The sequence below is a fragment of the Bos mutus genome, chromosome 2 (assembly GCF_027580195.1).
Source record: "Bos mutus isolate GX-2022 chromosome 2, NWIPB_WYAK_1.1, whole genome shotgun sequence".
NCBI lineage: Eukaryota > Metazoa > Chordata > Mammalia > Artiodactyla > Bovidae > Bos > Bos mutus.
Window position 1 is genome coordinate 4673546 of NC_091618.1, and position 22962 is coordinate 4696507.

Genomic DNA, 22962 nt, shown 5'->3' on the forward strand with positions numbered 1-22962 from the left:
ACACACACACATCCCATAAGATCAACATGAGCGCTCTAGGTAATTTTAATTTTTGTTGCTTTTTTCTGTAGTTTAAAAAATTTTCTACAACACATCCTTTTTATTTTTCCATACCACAAGGATTGTGGGATCTTCGCTCCCTGACCAGGGATTGAACCTGGGACCCTGCCGTGGAAGCCCAGAGTCTTAACCCTTGGATCATCAGGGAATTCCCTATAACAAATCTTTAAAATTAAAAACAATCCTAAGTATTAACTACAAGTGTCAGCGAACACTTCCTGAGTCCCATTCGGGGCCAGCACTGTGCTAACTTACTTCACACCAACTGCTTCACTCAGTTCTCACAACAACCCTGTGCGGTAAGTGCTGTTTGTATCTTCATTTCATGGATGAGGAAGATGAACCCGATAAAGGGAAAGAAACGTGCCCCAGGCTACCAAGGGGGCCGGTGGAGGAGTCAGGGTGCCCTGCAGCCTCTCAGAAAAGCCAGCCCAGGGGACTTCCCAGTGGTCCAGTGGCTAAGACTCTGTACTCCCAAAGCAGGGGCCCCGGTTCGAACCCTGGTTGGGGAACTCGATGCCACATATTGCAACTAAAAGCTCCCGAGTGCTGCAACTAAGACCCAGCACAGCCAAATAAAGATTTTTAAAAAGCCAGCCCGTGGGCCGGTTTCCCGGGTCAGCGTGTCCCCATCCTGGCTGAGCAGAGGGGCCGTGTGCGACCTCAAGGCTGCCTTCGCGGGGCCTGGACCCGGCCGCTGGGTGCCCTTACCATTTGTCTGTGCTGTTGATGAGGGTGGAGACCTTGCTCAGGTATTCTTTGTCGTAGATGACAATAGGCTCTGATTCATTGATCTCCACGGGGTAGAAGATGGTGTTGAGGAAGGGCAGCCAGTTGATGGCGGGCGCCAAGGTCTGGAAGGGAAGCAGACAGGGTGACTCTGGCTGGGCTGCCTCTCTTCAGAGCCCAGGTCTCCAGGTCGCTCTTCTGAAGAAGTCAGGCTGGCTGACTGCTGTCAGAGTCCCTGTACACAGAAGGACGCATACGAGGTGCCAAACACCAAACTGTAACTTGAAATGGAAGAAGAACAGACACGGGGACAGAAGCAGCAGCTGTCGGTCAGGCCCCTCTAACGCCAGGAGCCACCGCAGGGTGGCACGCGTCTTCTCTCAGCCAGACTGCCCGACAGGCCTAGGTGGTAGGTACCTTTATCCCCACTTTATTGATGAAGAAACTGAGCCTCAGAGGGGTGTGTCATGGGGGTGTGCAGAATCTGGAGCCAAACTGCCTGGGTTCACACTCTTACTAGCTGTGTGATCTCAAGTAAGCTGATGAAGCCCTCGGTGCCTCAAGGGCTTCCTTGGTGGCTTAGACGGTAAAGAATCCGCCCGCAAAGCGGGAGACCCAGGATTGATCCCGGGGTTGGGAAGATCTCCTGGAGAAGTGCATGGCAACCTACTCCAGTATTCTTGGGCTTCCCTGGTGGCTCAGATGGTAAAGAATCCGCCTGCAAAGCAGAAGACCCAGGTTTGATCCTGGAGTCGGGAAGATCCCCTGGAGGAGAGCGTGGCAACTCCAGTATTCTTGCCTGGAGAATCCCATGGACAGAGGAGCCTGTGGTGGCCTATAGTCTATGGGGTTGCAGAGTCAGACACGACTGAGCAACTAATACCTCACTTTCTGTGCCTCAGGATCTCTGAAAAGTGAGGCTTATCTTCACAGAAACCATCCCATAGGGTTACTATGGGGATTAAACAACTTAAACTCATCTGTTTTACTCAACAAATGCTTCTGTAACATTCATCAGCTTCTATATGATCGGTCCTCTACATGATTGGCATTACAAGAATGATGGCTGTAGAGCGTGTAGAGTGCTTTGGTCCACAGGGCAGTTTTTCTCAGGCATGGAAGCTGGAAAAGCAAGTGCAGGATGCTAACCTCAGCAAGAAAGGGAGAGCCCTCAGCTCAGCTGCGGCACACATGGGAAGCCGGTCAGCTCTAATTTAAGAAAATTTAAAAGCAGCACCCGGAGGGCTCTGTCCCCACAGAGGCACACGCCTGCTTTGCATGACTCAGATCCCAGAGGGCTGCACTCGCCCTGGGCCCGCGGAACGGCAGCCCACTTGCACACAGCTCCCGTCTGTCTGTCTGCAGGGTCTCAGTGTCCACAGCCGGGAGCGCCATTCCACCCCCTAGGCAGCCTCCGGCCATGCCGAGCTCTCTCTCGAAGTTCCAATTACCCTCTTGGGAGTGTTTTGATTACAAAGTCATGCTACATTTTAAATAATTATGGTAAAACGCACATAACGTGAAATTTACCATCTTATCTATGGCATTAAGTACATTCGCCAGCCATCCTCAGATTCCATCTTGCAAAACTGAAACGGACTCTATTAAACAATGCCTCCCCCACCCTCAGCCCTAGACAACCACAGTCTACCTTCTGTCTGTGAATCTGACTACTCTGTAGCTCATATGTGGAACCATGCAGCATTTGTCCTGGTGTGACTGGCTTATTTCACTTGGCATAATGTCCTCTAGTTACACAACTTTCGAATGGTCTGCTCTGGTCCTATTTTCCCCATATGTTCTGCTATTTTTAGTCCTGTAATTTTACAGAAAGGTTTTTCAGGACTACATATCCTGTGTCACAGTACAAATGCCTCTAATATCAATGGTATCTGGCACTGAGCAAGCACTCAATCAATGTTAGTTATTATAATCATTGATTAGCTATTGCACTCATTGCTCAAAGTCTCCCAGGAGTGGTCCTGGGACTGATTCCAAATTCTGTTCTTTGTTGCCTTGAAAATGGGCAAAGTGCAAAGACAAATTAAGGAAGTGAAAGTTGCGTTGTAAATGGCCTTCATACGGGAAGATCAATTAAGAAAGTGAACTCAACCTGTTACACTGATGAACCCATAACCAGCTGGTAAACACTTATAATGCCTCCAGGGACACAGGCAGCCATGGAAACCTCCCACTTGACAGTCTCTCTGGTTTTAAAGGGCAGCTCAGCTGCTGGGGAGCAAGGACCTCAAAGGACAGAAGGGGGCCAGTCCTGTGGGCGGTGGTAAGCTGGGAAATATTTAACAAATGGCTCTCGGGGATTCTTTTCTGGTGGGCTAGTGGCAAAGACTCCATGCTCCCAAGGCAGGGGGCCTGGGTTCAATCCCTGGTCAGGGAAGTAGGTCCCACATGCCACAACTAAGACCCAGCATAGCCAAATAAATAAATAAATATTAAAATATATATATAACAACTGGCTCTCAGTGATGGGGGGTGATCTGTATTCCCACATAACCTATCGCAAACCGCCCACGGAGCTGGGGAGAGCTGTGTGTACCCAGCACATCCCTGCCGGCCTGGGAGCAAGATGAGCTGGGCACAGCTGTGTCCTGAGCGAGACCTGGATTGCAGTCTCCACCATGAACCAGCTCTGGGACCTCAAGTCACTCTGCAGCCTTTCTTTCAATGAAGACAACAATCCCTGCCAAGTGCCTCATGGGATGGCTTATTCAATAAACCAAGCTTCTTTTCCTCCCAGCTTGTCCATTCCACCCTCTTTCCCTGGCAGGAGCCCCTTAAACAAGTAACTTCTGGGCTTCCCCATCAAATTTCTGTGGCTGCAAAACGTGATGGTGTCCAGGTGAGCTGGTCAAACAGAGCTCAACAGTGCCAGGAGACTGCGTGACTTGCTGGCAAAGACCCCTGGGAGAATAGCCAAGTTGACAAAACGTTGCTGTTTATACAATTAACGAGAGCTTCATACAACTGCTGGTGACTGGGACTCCGATCAGGGTAGAGATACAGGTGATGATAAATCCCTATGTGCTTAACACAAGCCTGTTCCTTTAGGGACAGCAGGTGTTCTGTGCAGGTAAATTCCCACAACTCTGAAATCAGGTGTGTGCTGTTTACCAAAATTTTCACTCTTTATTGCTTTAGCGAACACCTAACTTAAAACTCGTGTGCCTGGGTCCGTGTCCATGGACCAGCTGTTTTAACCAATCAGGACCTTCTACTTGTGACTCTAAGCCTTTGAGGTACACAGATGAGCTCTATTTTCCACACTTGCTGCTGAAGAAAAGTCCTGCTCGTCACCAAGCCCCCAGCTCAAGGAGGCTTGCAAAGGGAGAGAATGTATGCTCCCAGATTCCACCTCAGCTAGAGAATTTAGAGCAGAGGATGGGGCTCATTCCCAGTCATTGATGTGGAAGGTCCTAGGAAGGAATAGGAAGGTCTTCAGGCCCCTTAGAGAAGCAGCGGAAGGAGGTTTGATTCATGGTCCTCAATTCAGACTGCTGCTGGGCATGGACATGTCTTCTTAGAACCACACTGTGAAAGGCTGGGGTACCTCTTCCTGAGTCACCTGAAGTGTAGGAAGAAGACTACATTTCCAGATACCAAGGAACAAAAAGACATTCTCTCCTGTCCAAGGGTGAAATGAGCCAAATTGGTTTAGGGCTGGAGACATGGCTATCATCACTGATGACACAGGAACAGTACTAAGAACGATGGCTGTCGCATGTTCAAATTGCAGGCCAGTTTGCAAAGTTTGAGATCTCAGCCTTTGCCTCATCTCATCATCATGCAACCCCATGGGCAGGGCAGGCGGATTCTCAGCCAGGATACCAGGCTTCAGGCGTCCAGCACTTCTTTAAACACTAGACGTCATTTTGTGATATGCACCCATCCCCTTGGAGACACTCCATACCTTTCAACCTGGCCTCAAAAAATTCTGTGACTTAAAGGTAAGAACCGGGCTTTCCTGGTGGTCAAGCAGTTGAGAATCTGCCTGCCAGTGCAGGGGACACGGGTTCCCTGCCTGATCTGGGAAGATCTCACATGCCACGGGGCAGCTAAGCCCGTGTGCCACAACCATTAAGCCTGTGCTCTAGAGCCTGCGAGCTGTAACAAGAGAAGCACCACAGTGAGAAGCCCATGCACCACAGCAGAGCAGTCCCGCGAGCTGCAGCTAGGAAAGGGCTCCACGACGGAGATCCAGTGCGGTCAAAAATATAAATAGTGAATCTTAAAAAATAGGGTGAGTAAGAACCACTGCCACTTATGAGGGTAGCATCTGCCCCTCATCTGTCTCTGAGTTCTGGAACACAGCAGGTGTGAATGAGCGAGCAAAGCCCACTTTATGAGAAGGAAACCAAGGCTCAAGGAGGAGGGGGTTATGTGACTTGCCCAAGGCTGCTGGTGGGGCTGGGCTCGAGCAGTCTTCTGCTCACACCACTCCAGGCTGCTGCCTCTGCTAAAATCCTCCCCATCAGGGAGTTCTGCAGCTGGGAGGGAGGAAAAGCTTTTCCTTCAAAAGCGTGTTAAAATGGTGAAAGGGCATCTGGGGGTGGAGACTGCAAGCCACTCTGGGGCACATGCACCCAGGGCGACTGCTTTCTCAGCCACTCTTGGGCTTCGTGGCCACTGTAGGGGGGACAGGGACCACCGGAGCCCCTCTGGGCTGAGAACCGGGCAGCTGGAGCAAACCAAATCAAATTGTATCAGCAAACAGCATCTCCCTTGACTTCCTGGCCCCGGAGAAGAAAACACAGTGCCAGATGGTGCCCAGCACAGGCCTCTGATCTCCATAACAACCCACTCAGCGCCACTCCCCACAATGCCAGCTTCTCTGGGGACCTAAAGGGCAGCTGGCACCCAGAAGGAGGCTGGGCTCTCTGGCCCTCATCGCCAGGCTTGTGTGGGCTGTGTCCCCACCTGGGACACCCCGTCAGCCTGGCTCCCGCTCAGCCCCCACCCAGTGTCAGACTCACCCTCCCTGACTCTGCCCTGCCCTGGCTCCAGGGCTCTGCCTCTTCTGCACAAAGCTCGGGCAATGAGATTGAGCTTGTTTCCTCGCTGGTGTCCCCAGCTCACCCAGAAGCATGGCCCCAGCATCGGCCTATGGACACTTGTTGGAGGCAGAGATGGAGACAGAAAATGGGGCAGGGGTCCAGGTGTTCTTCTGAAAAGGAGAGAAAATGAGCTGAACTTGAATGGATGGGCAGGACTTGGTGGGCAGAGGTGGCCTGGACACCCTTCCCAGGGGGGGAGCTAAGTGATGGCAGGAAACAGGAAGATTGATCGAGGCCTTTCCGCTGACTCCTCTGTGAGCCCGGCGCCTGGGGGAAGGCCTACACGCTACGAGCCAGAAAGAAGGAACTGGGGACTTCCCCGGTGGTCCAGTGGTGAAGACTCCATGTTCTCAAGGCAGGAGGCCTAGGTTCCATCCCTGGTCAGGAAACTAGATCCCATTTGCTGCCACGAAGAGTTTGCAAGCCACAACCAAAGTGACCACATGCCGCAACTAAGACTCCTTGCAGCCAAATAAGTAAATGAAAACAAATAAATATAAAAAGAAAAGAGAAGGAACCGAGGCCAGTTCATCACCTGCAAGTCCCAAGCAGCCACCAGGGGGGCAGACTTTGGTAGAGGCTGATCTACAGAGGAATCAAGATTGCCAGGAGAAGTATCAATAACCTCAGATATGCAGATGACACCACCCTTATGGCAGAAAGCGAAGAACTAAAGAGCCTCTTGATGAAAGTGAAAGAGGACAGTGAAAAAGTTGGCTTAAAGCTCAACATTCAGAAAACTAAGATCATGGCATCTGGTCCCATCACTTCATGGCAAATAGATTAGGAAACAGTGGAAACAGTGACAGACTTTACTTTTTTGGGCTCCAAAATCACTGCAGATGGTGACTACAGTCATGAAATTAAAAGACGCTTGCTCCTTGGAAGAAAAGTTATAACCAACCTAGACAGCATATTCAAAAGCAGAGACATTACTTTGCCAACAAAGGTCCGTCTAGTCAAGGCTATGGTTTTTCCAGTAGTCATGTATGGATGTGAGAGTTGGACTAAAAAGAAAGCTGAGTGCCAAAGAATTGATGTTTTTGAACTGTGGTATTGGAGAAGACTCTTGAGAGTCCCTTGGACTGCAAGGAGATCCAACTAGTCCTTCCTAAAGGAAATCAGTCCTGAATATTCATTGGAAGGACTGATGCTGAAGCTGAAACTCCAATACTTTGGCCACCTGATGCAAAAAACTGACTCATTGGAAAAGACCCTGATGCTGGGAAAGATTGAAGGCAGGAGGAGAAGGGGATGACAGAGGATTAGATGGTTGGATGGCATCACCGACTCAATAGACATGAGTCTGAGTAAACTCTAGGAGTTGGTGATGGACAGGGAGGCCTGGCGTGCTGCAGTGCATGGCGTCGCAAAGAGTCGGACACGACTGAGCGACTGAACTGAACTGAACTGATCTACAGAGGAGACAGTGGCTTCTCAGATGGGTTACACCCAGTAGAGAGCCGTACAGTGCTGACCTCAACCCTGCTACAGCTCCAGGAGGCCGCAGCGGTCATGCTCAAGAGCAGAGGTCCAGTGAGCCAAGCCTGAGTCCAGGTCCCAGCTCCCCTGCCACTTAGAAGCCTGGAGGCCTTGAGCACATCACCTAACCTCCCAGCTTGGTAACAGGGAGGTGACATCAGATTTATTTGCTGTGTTTATCTGCTACGCGCCAGGCTCGAGTAGCTTGAGAGAACGGACACGCCCAATCAGTACGATTCGATGTTGTCATAAGCATAGAGTCTCCCCAGCTAACTACAGCTTCAGAGAAGCAGCCTGGTGTACAGCAAGAGACCGGCTTTGGCGTCACCAGCTATGTGACCTGCCGCTGGCAACTCGACCTGTCTGAGCCTCAGTGCCATCTGTGAATTGGTGATAACAACCACCCCTGTGCTTCGTGGGGCTGTTCTGGTGAAGGAGGTTCCACGCCCCCAGCCCAGCGCCCTGCATCCTGAATTCCGTGGCCGCCCCAGCCTCCACGTCAGCCAGCTCGGCTACCTGCAACTCAGCCGCCGTCACTTTGTGGTAGATGAGTTCCTCGTCCCGGCGCTTCTCCTGGGGGATGGTGATGTTGGCCAGCGCCGTCTCAAAGTCCAGGATCTGCTGCATCTGGGGCCGGATGGTGTCCTCGGCCCCTCCTCCCAGCAGCTTCCCCAGCTGGACCATGTAGTTCAGGTATCCCGTCAGCACCTGCGGGACCCAGCCCCCCACTTCCATCAGCAGCTGCTACCCGCTGCCCACGGGACAAACCGGGCCAGGGGTGGGCAGTCAGGGCAGCCCTGGGCAGGCAGCCAGGGAGCTGGGGGTTCTACCCAGGAAACCAGCTTCATGAATGGTTTTGGCAGCATACCCCATCACTGGCTCCCCATGGCCCCCAGGATAAGGCCCACCCAGGGCCCCACGTGGGTTGGTCTCTGCTGTCCCGGCCCACACTCCCTCTGGGACGCCTGTCACACGAAAGCCACCAGAGGGGCCACCGCTCAGTTCTCATCTTGGAACACACTACTTCCGAACACCCCGTTCAGCCAGGTCCCCAGATTTGAATTAGAGCCTCAGGTTACCTTCTCAGCTTGCCCTTCCCTTAGCACAGTTGCTCACTATGCCTGGAATCTGGTGGCGAGTTATTTAACATCTGCCTCCTCTCCTAGACTCGAAGCCCCACGAGGCGAGAAGCAGGCAGGCCTCGTGGGCCACTGTCTCCCCAGCATTGGGCACTTAGTAAGCACTCGCTCAACACAAGTGGGTGGGCTCGTGAATGGACAGACGACGAACCTCAGGCCACGTCTCCCTGGGACATCACGGGAGGCAGCTGGGGGGAGGGAGGGTAAAGTAGGCGGTTTGGAGTCAGCGGATCTAGATGAGAATCTCAGCCTCACCACTGACGGCCAGCTGTGTGACCTTGAGCAGGTCACTCAGCATCTCTAAGCCTTATTTCCTCCTCCAAAACAGGCCAGGGAAAAATAATACGCATATGACAGCTGAGAGGAATGATGTTTAGAGACGTTCAGGACCTGCAGGGTTACCAGGAAGGCCAGAGGCAGTGGCCGTTAGATCTGCCTCTCTCTGCAACGGGGACAGATGACCCCTGTCCCCGTCCACTGTGCCCACAGGGTGATACGTGGAAGAGCTTCACTCTAAGATGGGGACAAATGATGCCCCTCCCCCTGCCAGGGACTGCTAGGTAAGGGACCCCTGTATGCTTCTCTAGCTTCAAAGACCTGCAGAGGTGTGGATACTGAGGGGTCACCGAGGGGGATGAACCACAGAGAGAGGTGGGAAGGGTAGGAGCCACTCTCTTGGAAGAGGCACACTCACCTTCTCATTCTCGGTTTTGTTCAGGTAATAATCTCTTGAGGGTAAGCCCAGGCCAGACTGGTCCACCTGGAGAGAAAAGTAGGGGTGAGAAGGAAGTCTGCTATCATGCACGCACACCCATGCACACACACCTGCACACGCACACCCATGCACACACAGCTGCACACACACACCTGTGCACACATACCCATGCACGCACACCTTCACACACACACCTGTGCACACATACCCATGCACACACACCTGTACATGCACACCAGTGCACACACACCTGCGCACACACATGTGTGCACACATACCCATGCACGCACACCTGCACACGCATACCCGTGCACGCATACCCACGTGCACACATCTACACATGTACACCTGTGCACGCATACCCATGCACACACACCTGCACACACACACCTGTGCACACATACCCATGCACACACACCTGTGCACGCACACCAGTGCACGCACACCTGTGCACACACATGTGCACATACCCATGCACGCACACCTGCACATGCACACCAGTGCACACATACCCATGCACGCACACCTGCACACGCACACCTGTGCACACATACCCATGCATGCACACCTGTACACGCACACCCGTGCACGCATACCCATGCAGCCTCCATCAGCCCCAGGGACAGCAGGCACATAGCAACAACGGGACGGGAGCACACAGAAGCACAAGCTGGGAGCGAGGGCCACCCCTGGGATGGGCCCTCCAGCGAGGGGACAGATGCATGTGGTCAGCTGCAGGGGTTCAGGGTCCTTCTCATGGGCCAGACGAAGCCATCCTCCTCTTTAAACTCCAAGAATCTGCAGACTCTCTCTGTTTAATTAACCATTTCCCAAGACAGTGAGCGGTCCAGAATCACTCAGAGCTATGTCACCTTAGACAAGCTATCCAACCTTTCTGATCCTCAGCTTCTCCAGCTGGAAGATGGGGAACCATCGAGTCCTCAGAGCTGGGATGAGAATACCAGGAGACAGTACCCGTGAAGGGCTTGCTGGGTGCTGGGCAGGGAGGCAGGGTCAATCCCTGATGGCTCCTAACAAAGCCTTTGGCCACGCTCTGACATCCCTGGAGTAGGTGTTATTATAGTTCATTTGACTGATAAGGAAACTGCAGCTCAGACAGGCTGAGGCACTCCCCCATGGTCACACAGTGAGTGAGTGGTAGGGGTGGGGAGAAACCCAGGAGAACCTTGGGTTTCTCACTTTTGCATCTGAGAGTGGGCAGACCAGGGCTGCTGCTCCCCTGGGTGTGCTGACGGTCTGGGGCAGGCTCTGGTGGGAACAGGTGGACTCAAAGCTATTCTAAGCAGAGCCACGAAGGCTGGAGATAGAGGTGGGGTGACCAGGAGGTGGCTCCAGCTGTGTCCAAGACTTGACATCACCCCTGGGGCTCACAGGGACCAATCAGAAACCCCCAAATTCACCTGCACTGCAGGTACCCCACCTACCTAAGGAGGGCAAGCCTGCCCTTTAACAACTTTCCTGCCCTAAATCTCACAGTAGGGAGCCTCCAGAGACACCAAGCTCAGAAACCAGAAGCCTGTGCCCCGGGCAGGTCTGCATCCCACCTCACCCAGCCGCTTGCTAAATGCAAAACAGGCCTGGAGGTCATGCCCGTCCTTGCCCTAGACCTCCAGGCCACTCACTTGGATCACGTTGCTGTTGGAATTCTTGGAGTCGGCACTGACGTAGACGGAGAAGAAGGGGGAGGTGTGGTAGTGGGATGTGACCACCTGCAGGGTGTCCTGGAAGTTGTCCTTGTCCCAGGGCCCCGTGATGTTCCAGCCGCCGAGCTGTGGGGAGGGAGAGGGGACAGGGAGGGGATGAGCTGGGTGAAGGCCAGACGCGGGTTCTGCTTCCGCGGTGGACATGCTGCATGACCCTCTGCCGTCCTCTGACCTCTCTGGGCCTCAGGAGCAAATGAGAGGTCTGGTCTGTCTTTACTGGGGGTTTCTGATCAGTGAGCCATGAGAATATGGCTCCTGCTTCCGAGGTGGCTGACTTTTCCTGAATCTGTTCATTTTTTGAATAATCAATCGTGTGAATGTAATTCCTATTAATGCAGAAATTCAATTGCACCCATAAAAAAATGGGTCCATATTCTTTACCAGGTTGATGAGCTAAGGTCTAACAGAGTCTCTCTCCGAGTTGGGACTTTCTAATGCTCTCCGCCTGTGCCATAGGGGAGGACGGTCCAGTCCGTGGTGCCCACGGTGCCCCACCCTGCCTCAGGGCCCCCCAGCAGCCCACCTGGGAGCAGGGCCTCAGGGGAACAGCAGGCCCCCGGGAACACCCATGCCCACCCTTCTGTGTGCTCTGGGCAGCATGGCCAGGCTTGGGTGGCTCCCTTCAGGGTCCCTCAAGGCTGACTGGACGGTGCCCGGGAGGGCATTCAGCTCAGGGGGACGGGGGGCCCGGGTCAGTGTGGCCCTCCTCACCGGGAGGGCTCTGCTTCTGACCCCAGAGTTTCTGCTGGTCCTTGCGGGACACACCCCTCCACACACACAAACATCCCCTCTGAGGGAATGGAAGCAGCCAGAAAGAGAAACATTTTCCCTGTAAACGCAGCCCTTGTCCCACTCGCAGATGCCCAGACACACACACACACACACACGACAGACATCCCCACTGATGTACAGATGCACGCACACACGTGCACACACACTCAGGCAGCCTGACACACGTCAGCAGACTCCACGATCCAGCTGGGTGAGGTATAAGGTGGCTGGACCCTGGCGGTGGAAGCCAGCGGTTCGGGCAGGGGGCATGGCAGGGGGAGACGGGGGCAGGGGTCCACCTTCTCGATGAGCTCCATCAGGGGTTTGGCCTTGAGCTCCTCAATTCTGGTTTCGTTCATGCAGGCTCGGTAGTACACCTGGGCCTTCCTCTCTGCCTCGCTCACGCTGGCCGTGGAGTTTTCTGGAATGACAAAGGACAGCGGTTGACGGCACACGCCCGTCCCCACGCTGGGTGGCCCCGGGGAGGTCGGGCGGCCTCAGTTGTGCAAAGGGCTGGCGCAGGGCCCGTCAGTGCAGGCGAGGAGCTGGGCCAGATCAGAGACGCGACCTCCACGCGGGCACGCTGGAGGGTTGCTCAGTTCCGCAAGCCGCACGCAGAGAGGAGCCCGTGCTTCTCCATCTCCGCTAGACACCTTCTCAGAGCTGTCCCAGGACGTCAGATGACAGTCGGCTTCCCTGCCGGCCAGCAAGCGGCCCGCACACCCCCGCCTGATGTGTGAGACAGATGCCTGTCTTGGGGTTTTCTTCCCAGATTCCTGAGAACCTCTCTTGTGATCAAGACTGGACTTGGCAGAGCTTGAAAGGCCTCGCTCATTACAGATTGGCTTTCGGCGCCCTTCCTCAGAGGGGCCGGGCAGCTTCGTCTGACCTTGAGTTGACACAGAGGCCCTTTGCCATGCCCCTTCCCTCCCCCACGAGCAGCACCTCAGTGCCTCACCTGGGGACCCCTGGGAGCCCCTGGTCCCTCTCCTTGCCCCTGGGGCCCTGGTCCCGATGCCACCTGCTGAGGACCAAGCTCCTGCATGTGCCCAAGCCTGTCCGCACCCACTGGAGGTGACGGGGCGGTCTGTGTCTGTTCATCCGGCTCCCCCAGAGCACTCCTCCTCACTGCTCCTCCTGGATCCTGAAACCCCTCCCTCTGCTTCCTGGAGAGACTCCCTACACCCCACTTCCTCCATGAAGACTCTTCTGGCAGAACTTTATCCATTCGTTCACAAAGCAGGTACTAGTTGCTAACTCTATGCCAGGCTCTGTGCCAGCTTTGGGGACACAAAAGACAATGTCCTCGTCCCCATGGAGCTTCCTTTTGAAGGAATGAATACAAATACAAATAAACACAAATACTAAACAAGGAAACGCATAAAGAAAAAGCTCCCTCTAGCCTTCTGCATCAGACACTCTCACACCGCACTCAGCTTCCAAGGCCTCTCAGAGGCCACCTTGACTATAAGGCTTCTCCTCAGAGACTCGTTCACGAAGGGCCTCAACGCTGAGCACCTACAGGCACCAGATCGGGCATAAGGTTTTACGGACATGAGTGAGACCCGCTCTTGCCTCTGGGGAGCTCACGGTCTAATGGTGACTCAGGCATGCAAAGATGCGACCTCAAGACGGGGTGTGCGTTCACTAACGCAAATGGTTCTGCCACCTACAGAAAGGTCACACCCTTTGGTGGAGTGGGGAGGGTCTACAGGGGAGGGTCTCCAGAGGATGTTCTACTATTTGAGCCAGTTCTGAAAGACAAAAAGTTACTCACCAGGCAGAAATAAAGGGAAAGGGTATTGGGTCTGGTTGGGTGGGGGGGAGTTGGACAGGATGAGGCAAAGCAAGGAAGCGTAAAAGGGCCTGGGAGAAAAGAAATGTTTGGCGGAGCCTGTTTCACAAGGGCGGGAGTCATTTCCTGACCAGTCTAATCAGCTTTCCCAGCCCTTCTCCCGAGCACGCCCCTGCCCTCCAATTCTTACCATAAACAGCGTCACGGGGACCACTGGCAGAGAACGTCAGCCCCGTCTGGCTGCAGTCAAGGAGACGGCCCTGAACGGGACGGGAGTTTCAAGGGTGGTATGGAGACGGAGGTCCTGGGGTGTGCTGTGGGGCTGCGGAGGGTACACACAGCCCCGGAGCTCACAGGGGACACTGCTGAGCCCTGGAGACACCTGAGCGCCCCCGGGCCCTCCTGGAGCGTGAGAAGAGCCTTCTGGGGGCGGGGAGGGGGGGCCAAATAGGGCGAGAGCTGCCCAGCTCCCCAGACTCTCCAAGCAAAACATCGGGGAATGCAAAGTGGGGGCTCCCACTGCCTCCCAGGGGCCTCATTTCTGTGGCAACATCCCCTAGCAGCTAGGCTGTTGAAGAACCATCGCTGCTCACCAGACCCCAGAAGCAGCCAGCATCCCACTGTGCTCAGCTGGCTCTGGCCGTGACCTTGAAATGCCAGACCAGTGTCAGGGGAGGCATGTTCTGCGTGCTCTGGCCCACGGAAGGGCCGAGTATCTCTCTCCTTCACGGCCTCAAGGCCACCGAGATAAGAGGCCCAAATAAAGAGTCCCAAGGAACAGCCTGGCTGTGCTCGTTACAGCGAGTTCCAGGCAGACCTGTCAGATACAACCCCGAATGATGGCTGGGAGGAGGTGGAATGCCTCGACTTCCCTCTCAGCTTCAAACTTCCTTCCTCCTGGCTCCACACCCCGCTGGTCAACCTCGGCTCAAGTCCCCGCAAACGTTTACTAAGTTCTAATGGTTTGGGGGCTGCGGGCTGGGTGAGGAGGAGGCACTGGGCAACTCGGGACACACACGTCTGCTGGCGTGAGGCCCGCAGCTTGACAGGCCAGATGGACAACAGCGTGGTCCACACAAGACCTCTGATTATGCGTGGAGTGACGCTACAAGGAGCAAGTCCAGGGGCTTTACACAGGATGGCGGGGGAGGCCCGGGAACGCCGCGCTGGAGCTCTGGGAAGGAAGCATGAAGATGTGGAGTGACTTTGGACGTGGTGCTTGGCGGCCTTGCCCACCAGTCCACGGCCGAGTTCCCCCTGCTCCCCCAGCACTGGGCGGGCACACAGCAGCCTGCAGCAATGGGCACAGAAAGAACGGAGCCCAGAGTCTATGTCTGATGAGGAAGATGCTGTATCTGGGGGCCAAGAGGGTGCTGAGGCCTGGGCCCAGGGGAGACTGGCAAGGGGAGGAAAGGAGGCGGGGGGAGGGCAGGGAGGGACAGAGGATGAGGCCCCCGGGGACTGAGCACGCTCCGTCCCCAGCACCTGCCCACGCGGGCTGGGGCCGGAGCCCGGGGAGCAGGCCAAGCTCCTCCACCGCCCCCCACCCCACCCCGCCTGGCTCCTGTGTCCCTTGGGACCATTCACCTCCTCTCCTTCCTCCTCACTCAAGGGTACCTGCGACCCCGCAGACTCCTTGCGGGACAGGAGCCAGGGTGAGACGGCCAGCTGGGAGCTCGCTGCAACAGACCAGCAGAGCGATGGAGCGATGTGGGGGGTCAGGGTGGCAGAGAGAAGGACCGAGAAGCCCGTGGCGGAAGCACGGGAGGAAGCAGGAGTCGAGATGCTGCCAGGTCCCCCTGGCGGAGCCGGGGGCGCTGAGCTACAGAAGTGGGCGGTGGAAGGCAGGTTCGGGGAATGGAACAAGCACTTCGGATTTCAGATATTTTACATTTGAGATCTATCAGACATCCATGTGGAACCTTGGGGGCAGTTGACAGAGCTGCTGTCTTGAATACTTTTAGCGCAAAGAGGCATAGAAGTATACACATTCCTTAACATTGCCTAGAGGGTTCTACAGCATGCATTCTCCGTGGGGGTAATACTGCTCCTAAACGGGGGAGAACATTAATTCTTGAATAGCAGAAACACCTTATTTTTTTTTTTTTCCCTTTGCTGTGCCAAGCAGCATGCGGAATCTTCGTTCCCTGACCAGGGATCAAACCTGTGCCCTCTGCAGTGGAAGCACAGCCTTTTTTTTTAAAGTTTTTAAAAACGTGGACTATTTTTTTTTCCCTTGGTTGAATTTTTACAATATTCCTTCTGTTTTATGTCTGTGATTTTTCTGGCCGTGAGGCATGTGGGATCTTCGCTCCCCAACCAGGGATTGAAGCCACACACCACCTCCCGCCCCCCACCCCACCGGCACTAGAAGGCAAAGTCTTAACCACTGGACCACCAGTAAAGTCCCTAGAAACAGCTTATTTTACGAATACACACAGGGCTTCCCTGGTGGCTCAGTGGTAAAGAATCCACTTGCCAGTGCAGGAGATGCGGGTTCGATCCCTGGGCTGGGAAGATCTCCAGGAGAAGGAAATGGCAATCCTCTCCAGTACTCTTGCCTGGAAATTCCATGGACAGAGAAGCCTGGCAGGTTATAGACCACGGGGTCACAAAAGAGTCAGACACAACTTAGTGAGTGAGTAAACCACAGTAACAGTACAGAAACAAGCACACAGCATATCTGTGGGGTTAAAATTTTCAGGAGGGGGCGGTCATTAAAAAAGGTTGGGAAACACTGCCCTGAATGACCTGGGCCTCGCTGCCTCGCCGCCTCCAGCTCAAGCCTGTCTTCTGTCCCCTCCCTCTGGATCCCACACCCCTACCCCAGGGCCACCGTGCTCACTGTGCCTCCTGCCGGCTGCGCTCTTCCCCTCACATCCTTGTGGGCTGTTCTCTCTCTTAATTCAAGCTTCTGCTCAAGGGGCCCCTCCTCCACAGGCCCATCCTTCCTGATCACCATGGCTACAGTGACCTCTCCCTTCCCTGGTCTTGCCTCCTACTTGATTCTTTTTCAAGGCCAAATCGGAAAGGAGTACGTACGTCAAGGCTGTATTTTGTCACCCTGCTTATTTAACTTATATGCAGAGTACATTGTGAGAAACGCTAGGCTGGATGAAGTACAAGCTGGAGTCAAGATTGCCAGGAGAAATATCAATAATCTCAGATATGCAAATGATACAACACTTATGGCAGAAAGTGAAGAACTAAAGACCCTCTTGATGAAAGTGAAAGGGGAGAGTGAAAAAGTTGGCTTGAAACTCAACATTCAGAAAACTAAGATCATGGCATCTGGTCTCATCACTTCATAGCGAATAGATGGGGAAACAATGGAAACAGTGAGAGACTTTATTTTGGGGGGCTCCAAAATCACTGCAGATGGTGATTGCAGCCATGAAATTAAAAGACGCTTGCTCCTTGGAAGGAAAGTTATGACCAACCTAGATAACATATTCAAAAGCAGAGACATTACTTTGCCAACAAAGGTCCGTCTAGTCAAGGCTATGGTTTTTCCAGTGGTCACATATGGATGTGAGAGTTGGACTGTTAAGAAAGCTGAGCACCAAAGAATTGATGCTTTTGAACTGTGTTGTTGGAGAAGACTCTTGAGAGTCCCTTGGACTGCAAGGAGATCCAACCAGTCCATCCTAAAGGAGATCAGTCCTGAATATTCATTGGAAGGAATGATGCTGAAGCTGAAACTCCAATACTTTGGCCACCTGATGGGAAGATCTGACTCATTGGAAAAGTCCCTGATGCTGGGAAAGATTGAAGGTGGGAGGAAAAGGGGACGACGGAGGATGAGACAGTTGGATGGCATCACCTACCCGATGGACATGAGTTTAAGTAAACTCCAGGAGCTGGTGATAGACAGGGAGGCCTGGCGTGCTGCAGTCCATGAGGTCGCAAAGAGTCAGACACGACTGAGCGAGCGACTGAACTGAACTGAGCTGAAGTCTTTACAACCACGTCATTTATTAATGCATTAATTTGCTGACTGTCTCCCCTGAGGGAATGTAAGTTCCACAAAGAAAGACTGCTAAATTCCCTCCACGACCCCGGGCACCTAGAGAAGCTGCTGTGGACAGCACGGAACTGCTGAGAGAGCGAGGGAAGGTGTGTCTGGGGCTGCACAGACAAAGGTGTCCATCACTCAGGCCCGAGGGAGCAGTCTCGGTTTCCGAGTGAAATCAGGCACAGTTGATTTTCTCCTGAGGAAAAGCTTGGTTTCCTGTAAGACACCCCAGACCATGTTTACATCCCAGAAGTGGAGAGCGGCCTAGGAAGAAGGGGCTGGGCAGTGTCTAGGACCCAGTGTGCGTGCGCGCTCAGTCACTGAGTCATATCCGACTCTTGCCACCCCATAGACTGTAGCCCGCCAGGCTCTTCTGTCCCTGGGATTTCCCAAGCAAGAACACTGGAGTGGGTTGCCATCTCCTCCTTCAGGGATCTTCCCAACCCAGGGATTGAACTCACGTCTCTTGAGTCTCCTGCACTGGCAGGCGGATTTTTTTTTTTTTTTTTAAAACCACTGAGCCACCAGGGAAGGCCCCAGGACCCAGAAGGGGGCCATATTTTGAAAACGGTGGCACTTCCAGGACCCTAGTGGTCTGGAGACAATTTGGCAGCCCAGGGCCAGACAACAGGACTCCCAACTGCCTGGGTACTTCCTTCCAGGGACCCCGAATTCCAGAAACTTCCTCCGTCACTTCCCCAAAGTCCGGGAGAGGAAAGAGAGCAGCCCATTTAATCGGCCTACTTCTTCCCCTGGAAGTTTTTATTGGAACACCCTTTCCCACAGCTCCGGGGGAGGAAACAGACACTGGGCGGCCGCAGACATGGGTGCCAACTTATAGGCAACAGGTTGGGTCACCGGTCCAAGCTCACACCAGCAAGTGGCTGAGGCCAGAGCAGAGGCCTATGCTCTCTCACCATCTCTTTCCCCTCCTACAGGTTGGCCTGGAACACCAGAGGGAGATCTGAAGCAATCCAGCTGCCCCTAAGAAGCCCTGGACACCCACGTCCATCCTTGGATCAACTCATCACTCAATCCATCTAGGGACTTCACCGGTGATCCAGCGGTGAAGAATCTGCCTGCCAACGCAGGGGACACAGGGTCAGCCTTGGGTGGGAAGATCACACATGCCACAGAGCAAATAGGGCTTCCCTGGTGTCGCTACTGGTAAAGAACCTGTCTGCCAATGTGGGAGACATAAGAGACTGGGTTCGATCCCTGGGTCAGGAAGATCCCCTGGAGGAGGGTATGGCCACCCATTCCAGTATTCTTGCCTGGAGAAACCCCACGGACAGAGGAGCCTGGCGGGCTACAGTCTACAGGGTTGCAATGAGTCAGATACAACGGAAGTGACTTAGCACGCATGCACGCACAGAGCAACTAAGCCCACACACCACAACTACTGAGTTTGAGCGGATAGAGCCCAAGCTCTGCAACAAGAGAAGCCGCCGCAAGGAGAAGCCCACACACGGCAGGGAGCGGAGCCCCTGCTCAGCACAACCAGAGACAGCGCAGCACGGCAACCAGACCCAACGCCGCCAAAAAGAAAGAAATGATTGACGAAAAAAGCAAATCCATCTAACCACCCCGCCCCGCACCAAGCATGAAAGAAAAAGAAGGGCCCGCTGCTGCGGGAATGACACTGGATAGAAGGCATTCCACATGCAGATCTTGTCCACAGAGTTTTCAGCGTGCACAGAAGATGAAGCTACGCTCGACAGTAAATACTGGAAAGATAAAACAAAATGACAACAGAAGAGACGTCACAGGGTAACACGATTAACCGCCAAGTCCCTGACAGACAGATCTGATGCCATTGGGATGATTCCATCTGTATCTGGTCAGGAGTAGAAGAAAGATAAACCATTAACTTGGGCTTTAGGGAATCTGCGTTACTTGAATTGTTACAGTTCAGTTCAGTTCAGTCGCTCAGTCGTGTCCGACTCTTTGCGACCCCATGAATTGCAGCACACCAGGCCTCCCTGTCCATCACCAACTCCCGGAGTTCACTCAGACTCACGTCCATCGAGTCAGTGATGCCATCCAGCCATCTCATCCTCTGTCGTCCCCTTCTCCTCCTGCCCCCAATCCCTCCCAGCATCAGAGTCTTTTCCAATGAGTCAACTATTCGCATGAGGTGGCCAAAGTATTGGAGTTTCAGCTTCAGCATCAGTCCTTCCAACGATCACCCAGGGCTGATCTCCTTCAGAATGGACTGGTTGGATCTCCTTGCAGTCCAAGGGACTCTCAAGAGTCTTCTCCAACACCACAGTTCAAAAGCATCAATTCTTCAGCACTCAGAATTCTTCACAGTCCAACTCTCACATCCATACATGACCACTGGAAAAACCATACCCTTGACTAGACAGACCTTTGTTGGCAAACTAATGTCTCTGCTTTTGAATACGCTATCTAGATTGGTCATAACTTTCCTTCTAAGGAGTAAGTGTCTTTTAATTTCATGGCTGCAATCACCATCTGCAGGGATTTTGGAGCCCAAAAAAATAAAGTCTGACACTGTTTCCATTGTTTCCCCATCTATTTCCCATGAAGTGATGGGACCAGATGCCATGATCTTCATTTTCTGAATGTTGAGCTTTAAGCCAACTTTTTCACTCTCCTCTTTCACTTTCTTCAAGAGGCTTTTTAGTTCCTCTTCACTTTCTGCCATAAGGGTGGTGTCATCTGGATATCTGAGGTTATTGATATTTCTCCCGGCAATCTTGATTCCAGCTTGTGCTTCTTCCAGCCCAGCGTTTCTCATGATGTACTCTGCATAGAAGTTAAATAAGCAGGGTGACAATATACAGCCTTGACGTACTCCTTTTCCTATTTAGAACCAGTCTGTTGTTCCATGTCCAGTTCTAACTGTTACTTCCTGACCTGCATATAGGTTTCTCAAGAGGCAGGTCAGGTGGTCTGGTATTCCCATCTATTTCAGAATTTTCCACAGTTTATTGTTACAAGTAGGCATCAATTATTTTTTTTGCATGACTCATCTTAGAATATAAAATACAGTAAACTTGACAAGTACATAAAATTTAATTGTAGCTCAAGCCTGGAGAGGCCCTTCGGTAACCACAGAAGGCATAATGGGAGAAGCAGGGTTGACAGAGTCTTGCGGGACTGGGAGGGGGTGGGGAAGGTATCCAGATGGCAGAATAGCCTGTGCTAAAAGCACAAGGTAGAATGCCTAAGGCGAGGGCCCGGCCTCAGGGGTGACGAGCGTCCAAACGTATCTTTCCCCTGATGAAGTGAGGACACCCTCCGGTCTCCCCAAAGCCTACGAGGGCAGCCTCCTCCGGCAGCGTGTATGGATGGCAGAGGGTCTTCCAGCTGAGGCACCTGGGTCTCATGCGGCTGAGGTCGCCCCCCTCTAGCCAGCAGGCTGCCAAGATATGCCACGTGGCACTTGGTCCAGCTCAACCCACCTGCTAAAGATGTCCTTGGATTTCCTCAGAGGGGGCCAGAGCAAACCCACTGTTCACAGAAAGAAGTGGCTAGCCCAAGGTCACGGGGCAAGCTGATGGTAATGGCTGTCCTGCCCGACCAGCTGATAACAATCCTCACTGGCCTCTGAATTCTCTCCCAGAGAAGCCGCCCCGACCCAGGCCAACCTGCCCAGCCAGGCCCCCTGTGTATCCAACCCCTCCCGAGACCTGCTGGCTGACCCCATTGTCTTGGGGGAGCTGAAACCAGCCTGACCTGGAGCCCAAGAATGCACTGGACCACGCGCCTGCATATTTCGCTCACCTGCTCACCTGCTTCCTGCCCCTTCGGGAATTTCCCGGTATCAAGAGTCCCAGGTATCAAGGTCCACAGGGGAGGGGCCGTTTCTAGACTGATTTTCAACAGTGAGCCTAGGGGGAGGGGATGCCAGGATATACCTCGTGGGGAAGGTCTCGGTCATAATGACGTGAGGGGATCCCGGCTACTTGTTCATTGGGCCCCAGCCAGGTCTCCCCTGGCCCGGAGAACAAAATCAAGCAGCTGTCAGGGAAAAGAGATGGCAGGGCAGACCATACTTCTGGGCTGCTCCATGACCTCTGTGCACAGCAGAATCAGTAGAGAAAGATGGGTCTGAGGCCCCAGCTCCACCGTTTCCTAGGAGACCTGTTTCCTTTGTATTTGTGAATCACATCTGTGACATGGGCATATACGCCATAGCTTAAAGAAAATAATACAAGAACCCAGCATAGTCATGGACACACCCACACCTCCTTGGGGCTTCCCTGGCAGCTCAGATGATGAAGAATCTGCCTGCAATGCAGGAGGCCCGGGTTCGATCCCTGAGTCGGGAAGATCCCCTGGAGAAGGGAATGGTTACCCACTCCAGTATTCTTGCCTGGAGAATTCCACGGACAGAGGAGTCTGGCTATGGGATTGCAAAGAGTCGGACAAGCCTAAATGACTAACACTTTCAGACCTCCTTCTGATAAGAGGCTCTATCAGGGCTTCTATAAGAGAAAAACAAACACCGTGTATTAATCTGAAAAACCGTGTAGAATCTGAAAAAGCTGGTATAAACAATCTCATTTACAAAGTAGATAGAGAGTCACAGATGTAGAGAACAAACTGACGGGTGCCAGTGGGGAAAGCGGAGGCATGGGATGAACTGGGAGATTGGAACTGACACAGAGACATTACTGATACTACATATAAAGTAGGTAACTAAGGAGAGCCTACCGTATTGCACAGGCAACGCTGCCATAGCGCTCGGTGGTGACCTGAGTGGGAGGGGGATACATGAGCATGTGTAGTGACTCACCTCACTGTGCAGCAGAAACTACCACAACACTGTAAAGCAACTGTACTCCGATTACTTTTTTTTTCTTAAGAAATAAGTGAAAAGTGAAGTCACTCAGTCGTGTCTGACTCTTTGCGACCCCATGGACTGTAGCCCGCCAGGCTCCTCTGTCCACAGGATTTTCCAGGCAAGAGTACTGGAGTGGGTTGCCATTTCCTTCTCCAGGGGATCTTCCTGACCCAGGGATTGAACCCAGGTCTCCCGCATTGTAGGCAGATGCTTCACCGTCTGAGCCACCAGGCAAGTCCAAGAAATAAAAGAAATAAAACAAGCAATAATTACTCTCTCTGTGACCAGCCCATGAATCCTTAGGACACCCCGGCCAGTACTCTGAGTTGGTTCCCACTTCATAGGTGAAGGGCTGGAGCAGGCGGGGCAGCCCTCTGTAGTCACACAGCCTGTAGGGAGGGGCTGACCTGGAACTCACCCATCCCCACCAGGAGGAGGGCAGTTCTGCTGAGCGCCTACTGGGTGCCAGGCTCTGGGCCAAGCATGCTAACCCATCACATTCGAGATGATACCCACAGTAACCTTGAGTGTCAGGCAACATCATCATCCACCCTTTACAGATAGTGAAACGATCTATAGAAGAGAGGAGAGAAGGCGGGTAGAAAAGGCGGGTCACTCGTCCAAGGCCACACGTGATTGGCTAG

General features: G+C 53.3%; 1 protein-coding gene across 3 annotated transcripts in view; it reads right to left on the reverse strand.

Moving 5' to 3' along the window:
• Positions 1–22962, reverse strand: part of ECE1 (endothelin converting enzyme 1) — a 125186-nt gene that overhangs the window by 22634 nt on the left and 79590 nt on the right. For all 3 annotated transcript variants that reach the window (XM_070382638.1, XM_070382627.1, XM_070382647.1), the window contains 5 exons: positions 11992–12113; positions 10841–10987; positions 9177–9242; positions 7860–8051; positions 772–914 (listed from right to left, as the gene is read on the reverse strand). In XM_070382638.1, coding sequence (XP_070238739.1) covers positions 772–914; positions 7860–8051; positions 9177–9242; positions 10841–10987; positions 11992–12113 — 670 coding nt within the window. The remainder of the gene's footprint in view (positions 1–771; positions 915–7859; positions 8052–9176; positions 9243–10840; positions 10988–11991; positions 12114–22962) is intronic.